At 41.9% G+C, this 6,311-nt stretch overlaps 2 protein-coding genes across 5 annotated transcripts in view; one reads left to right on the top strand and one right to left on the bottom strand.

Annotated features, from left to right (window-relative positions):
- The window catches only part of LOC127687323 (signal recognition particle 54 kDa protein), a 157,032-nt gene that overhangs the window by 72,607 nt on the left and 78,114 nt on the right, over nt 1-6,311 (top strand). The gene's annotated exons all lie outside the window — the stretch shown is intronic.
- The window catches only part of LOC127687328 (uncharacterized), a 33,847-nt gene that overhangs the window by 5,579 nt on the left and 21,957 nt on the right, over nt 1-6,311 (bottom strand). The window contains exon 6 of the mRNA XM_052185846.1: nt 1,986-2,092. Within this exon, the coding sequence (XP_052041806.1) occupies nt 1,986-2,092 (107 nt within the window). The remainder of the gene's footprint in view (nt 1-1,985; nt 2,093-6,311) is intronic.

The following is a 6,311-nucleotide window of genomic DNA, read 5'->3' as shown; positions in this document are numbered from 1 at the left end:
GGCAGTCAAAGGCAGTCAAAGTTGGGTGGGCTGTGCTCTCCTTTTTGGATGAAGAAGCTGCATCACCCTGGAAGCTCAGCATGCCGATTACGTGCAGTTAGGCAGGTTATTACATCGTGCAGTTAAGCAGGTTATTACATGTAGCTGACAACAAGGTAGGTTATTACATGCAGCTGACAAAAAGACAGGGTTAGCTAATCTCACTAGGAATAGACTGCAGGGGAGCAGTCTTCAGGCCTTAACCACCCAGGGGGGAGAAAGCCATGGTAGTCATTTTCTACATTTCTACACTGTAAACATCTGCATAGGGAGGAGAGGAAAGCATTGTCACTCCCATTCGTCTAAGGTGTGGGGTCCTTGACATGGCCCTGACCATGTCAATAACACACATTCACCCCAGCTTCACTGCTCCCTAAATAGCAGTAATTAAATAACATCATGTATCTCACATTGGAGCCCTGACTGGTCTGGAACTTGCCTCTTCCATCCTAGTGCTAGAAATAAAGGCGTGTGCCACCACACCAATCTAAATATAGGATCCACCCCACCCCCCACAGTTCACAACAGCTTACAACAGCCTTCAGCATTTGAAATCTGTGTATCTCCAAAGTGTTTAACGTTATTTTTCTCTCAATCCCTTATTAATAGACCAGTGATGCTATACTTGTCAACAATTATAAAATGTTTTTCTTATCTGCAACTAAGTTTAAAAGTAAAAATACTGCTGTGGTGATAAATGCCTGTCCTGTTAGCGTCAGGAAACAGAAGCAAGAGGACTTCAAGTTCAAGGCCAGTCTGGGCTGCACAGAGAACTCATCAGACAGTTGCTACCTTCCCACCGGTTGGGACAGGAAATAACTCCAGGACCCTGTCAGAGGTTCCTTCCTCAGGGACCCTGTTAGAGGACGTAGCTCAGAGACAGAGCACCTGCCTGCACCTGCCTGTGGGCTCAACCCCAGAACTGTAAAAAGCAAACACAAAAATTAACTAGTTTTGAAGGTTAATATTCTCAGTCTCTCTATTAAACCTTGGTTAATCCATACTAGTTTATGATAGGTGTGCTGGCTAGTGTTAATTGTCAACTGGACAACATCTAGAATCAGCTGATCGGAGGGACTCGGGGCTAGCTGTCCAGGTGTTATTTTGAGTGGATCAACAACTGAAGAGAGCCGGGCTAGTGAGCGCGCATGCACTGCTGCTTCTCACTCCGAGTGCGGATCCACCCCCACCATCAGAGAGACTTCAGAAAGGAGCTAAGCAACCTTTTTCTCTTAAGATGCTTTTCTCAGAGGTTTTTATCACAGCAACAGGAAAAGAAACTAAGACAACAGATTAGCACAATGACAGCAAGAACTGCACTGGGAACTGCTAGTCCCTGAGCCAATGTGGGAGTCAGGCTATCATTTTATATCCATCAAACATTACATATTACAGGGGCCACTGAGATGGCTCAGAGGGTGGTTTACATAAAGCCCGATGACCTGAGTTTGATATCCAGGACACACATTGTGGAGAGAAGTGAATCTTGCAAATTTTCCTTCTACTTCTACACACCCACTATGATGAGCACAAATAAATACATGTAAACTCAAAAAAAAATTTACAAAATCAGTATTTTGTCCAAATTTTGCATTTAATCTGTTTCCTTATTAAAATAAGTTGATATCATGTACAAATGTGTCGAAGAAAAAATAAAAATATTATTAAAATCAAATTGAGCACTGACTGGATGGTAGTGACAGGTAGATGTCTTGAGTTTGAGGCCAGCCTGGTCTACAGGGTGAGTTCAAGGACAGCCAGGGCCACACAGAGAAACCCTGTCTCAAACAAACAAAAACAAAAAAACAAAAACAACAAAAAAGCAAGTTGAGTTTGTCATTTTAAACTTAGCATGAAAACACTTCTACCTTACATCAATCTCTTTTCACACCTCGCTGGATATATTTTAATAACAGTTTTCTTGCTTCAGTAAATAAATAACCTACCTGGCCTGTTGAGCCTCAGTAAGAAAATATTCGAAGACATTGTTCATTACAATGACGTCAGCAGTTTGCAGAAGGGAACCCTGGGTACAGATGTCTGCATGAAGCACCTAAAGAACGAGCTCATGTAAGACGGTGAGGACAGTGGAGACCACAGCCACACAGGGACAATGGTGGAGATCACAGCCACATAGGGACAATGGTAGAGGCCGCAGGCACACAGGGACCATGGTGGAGACCACAGCCACACAGGGGTGCCCCTGGCTTGGGGATGCTGGGAGGACCTCAGAGATACTTCATATCTAGTAAAACCCGGAAGCTTGCAAAGAAGATTTGCTTTGAATGGAATTATTTGTTCTAATTGTGTCCCATACTAGCTGACTATTAATTTTTTAATGGAGTTTAGAGATTTTTCCATTATAATTACATTGTTAGGTTTAAGAGTCAAAAGATCCAGGTTTCAATTATGGCTCTGTATTTGTATTCTTGGGTAGTTAATTTTTTTTAATAGTGGTTATCAGTCCTGATTATACAATATAAAAATTATGGCTCAATGGTTAAGAGCATTTACTGCTCTTACAGAGAAATGGAGTTTGGTTCCCAGTACCCACATGGCATCTAACAGCTGTCTGTAACTCCACGGTTCCAGGGGATCCAATGCCCTCTTCTTAGCCCAGTTGGCACCAGGAACACACATGATACACAGACATCCATGGCAGGCAAAACACTCAAAACACATAAAATAATCTTAAAAAAACCCCACACCTCTCAAAAACCATTAAATTATAAACTGTCAAATCTGTCCAATATTAATATGTCCTGTGCTAACTTGATTCTAACACTCACTTGAATGTTGTTACCTGCCAAAAAAGTAAGCAAAACAATTTATTGAAACACTACATAGGGCTGAAGAGCTGGCTCAGCAGTTAAGAGCACTAAGCTCTTCCAGAGGACACAGGTTCAATCATCAGCACCCACAGGGCAGCTTATGTCCAGGCTCAGGGGAACCAGTGCCCTCTTCTGATTTCTGTGGTCTCTAGGCACCACATATAGTGCAGACATACGAGCGGGCAAGACCCACAAATAAAATAACAAAATAAATAAATCTTAAAAAAACCCTACTGTAGTAAGCCACCCTTTGTCGCCAAAAGAAGAAATAAGCTTAATTCAAGGTTTCCCGAATAAACCATAGAAGGAAGAAACTCCCTGGTGTTGCGTCCTCTTTGCTGGCAAGGGTGGACGTGACACCCTACATAACTCAAAAATGTAACTTAATCCATAATTAAGGCTTCCCAGACCACAGAGACAATAACAAAAAGATACACTTATTTGATCAGGAGTAAAACAAATAGATTTTACTTTAAAAGGAAGAGAAAAACTTATGTTTATGAGTTATTTACAAATAAATATTCAAGCACTACAAATATATAATATGCAAGGTGTTATAAGATCTGGTTTTAAGAAACATTCTTTCTTTTAAATAAACATTCTACTTTTTTTTTTTTAATTTCATTTTGCCTAGAACCTTTAAACACAGTTTTGACACAATCATCAATAAAAGCAACTGGACCAGAGAGACAGCTCAGAGGCTAAGTACGGCTCTTGTCACAAACAAGCCAGTTAATAATTACGGACATTATGAACATGCAGCCTAGCTATGCAACAGATATGCAAGCTAATTAGTAGTTTTATCTTCACTCTTCCTTTTCTTTCCCATCTGTCTTCCGTTTCTCTTCCTGTATTTCTACCACACAGACTGGGGGAAAAAGAATCTGAAGGCTCAGTTCATCAAGGCAGCAGGAGTGGCCTCTGGACTGATGGCAGCACAAAAGCCATAAAACAATCAAACTCAAGCAAAATTTAGTGGATACCCCTTCTATAAAAGATGCTGTGGAGGGAGACAAACCAGGCTAAATGAGATACAGTATCTGTGCCCAAATGTGTGACACTGGAGTAATGTCCCAGAACAACTGTCGTAACTCCCCAGTGCTATGAGAGGAGTGGGCTGAGAGCAAGGAGAGGAAGAGGGACAGCTCAGGGCCAGCCTGGAGGAGAGGGATGGGAGACTGGGAGACAGCAGACCACAGGTCAGACAGCGGATCAAACACAAAGGCACACTTACATGCATTCACTCTACAGAATGACAATTGGAGTTATGTCTTTTTTAGTAGAAAAGGCTATAGCAAGAAAGATGAAGGAACCAGGATAAAAAAGACACAAAAATTTCGAAGTTAATAAAAAAGAGGAGAGAAAAGTCCTAAGGAATTTAGAGGCGCTCTGAGAAATTGATTTCTGAACTAGAAATAAAGAAGCTTGGATTCCACCTCATTTGTTGCAGAACCTCCATCGGCCTTGTAATTGGCAGTGGCAGCTGAGAGAATAGAAATACTAGAAGTAAGTTGATTTGGTTGAAAGGCAGCTGGGAAACAGTGAGACATCTACAGCTTTCTCCCACCCTAGCAGAAGTGTACACACTTACTGGACAGGACTAAACAGAGGCTTGTGGTCCGGGGACAGTAGGCTTAGTTGATGGACAAGGGAATGACTGAAAACAAAGCAGCAAAGGCAAGATGTCCACCATTAGCTAACAACCACCAGCTCTACACTCCCAGGACTCTGCCCACTCTCCAGCTGGCATACCAGAAGGTCTGCTCTGGGTGATCAGTCCAGCCCCAAAGGAACAACCTTAGACAATCCCCACCATCTGCCGCCATGCTCATATGGCAGAGATGCTCTGATCATGAATTTTTACTCAAGGGGCTGAGAACTTCAATTAGCTGTTACTCTCCTACCTCATTCTTTCTTTCCAGTGTTGGAGATCAAACCTCAAGCTCTGTTAACAAGGTAAGCACTCTACCATGGGGACTCACCCCTCTCTTGCTTTTTAGGCACATATGGGCAGACAACCAAGACTTTGTAGACTGTGGAGGAAGGACATGCTAAAAGTAAAAAGGACTATCACATACCCTTCAAAACACAAGTAAGAAACTGGACAAATAAATGAAAAAAGAAAAAGGGGCCTAGGGAGTTGGCTTGGCAGTTGGTTGGGGGGGGGGGTTAAGGTTTCCAATAGTCACAGGGTGGTATAAAAGGCTTTATTTTAGGAATTATGGATGTTTGAGTACTTGTCCTATATATATGAGGCCCTGGGATTGAGGCCACACTGGAGGAAAAAAAAAAAACAAAACAAAAACAAACCCACGTTTCTCACCAAAAAGTTACTGATGGTAGCCACGGAAGCTACATGTCAGAAAAATCACATGGGTGTGTACTGAAATAATTTATTTTGAAAAGTAATTTAAAAAATTCATAAAATGTAAATAAACATTTTATATACCTTTCTCATAATATTTAAAAAACAGAACTAAGCACTTTATTATTCTTATTCTTTATTAAGTATGATTCTTCAGAGGTCTTAATTTTTGTTTTTAAGACGATTTCTGTGTAGCTCTTGCTGTCCTAGAACTTGTTCTATAGTCCAGACTGGCCTTGAACTCGAGGACATCCACTAGCCTCTACCTCCTGAGTGCTGGGATTAACGGTGTGCACCACCACACCAGGCAGAAGTCTTAACCTAAGAAAGACACACCTTCTTTGGTTCTATGTTATGGGTGCTTTGCCTGCATGTGTGCCTGTGGAGCTGGAGGAGGGCGGGGGCTGCTGAGCTGGAGTCACCGACAGCCATTCGGGTGTGTGCTGGGACCTAAACCTGGGTCCTTGGCGATGCTCGCAACTGCTGAGCTACTTCTCCAGCTCCAGTGAACTCTTAAGTTTTAAATCTCAATTTTCAACTTAATAAAATTCCTGTTAACTATGTGATTATTACATAAGAGCAGTCTCAGGCCAGTCTGGTGTACACAGTGAGTTCTATGCCAGCCAGGCTAAAGAAAAGAAAAGCCATGAATTTTGCTTGCAGTTCTAGGGACTAAATCCAGGATTTTGTGCATGGCAAAAGAATACTCTATCTACCACTGAGCATTACCCTCACTCACCCCATAAACTTATTACCAGATACTGTACTTACGATGATCACTTATCTCTACATTCCTAAAACGAGGGTAGGAAAAAGAAACGGTAGGAGAATAAACAACTAACTACCTTTATCAGAAACATGAAGTTTTCATCCTTCAACTTTTAAAAAATTTTATTTGTTGTTATTCATGTACATGTCTGTGTGTCTACTTGTTTGTTTGTACACCATGTGTGTGCAGGTGTATGTGGGGACCAGAAGAGCATGCTGGATTCGGACAGGAGCAGGATCTTACGAGCAATTGTGAACACTGGATGTGGCTCTGGGAACCCTCTCTGGGTCATCTACAAGGGCAACAG

Source organism: Apodemus sylvaticus, chromosome 6 (assembly GCF_947179515.1).
Source record: "Apodemus sylvaticus chromosome 6, mApoSyl1.1, whole genome shotgun sequence".
Classification (NCBI taxonomy): Eukaryota; Metazoa; Chordata; class Mammalia; order Rodentia; family Muridae; genus Apodemus; species Apodemus sylvaticus.
Note: the sequence above shows the minus strand (reverse complement) of the source record. Positions and strands in the feature narration are given on the sequence as shown.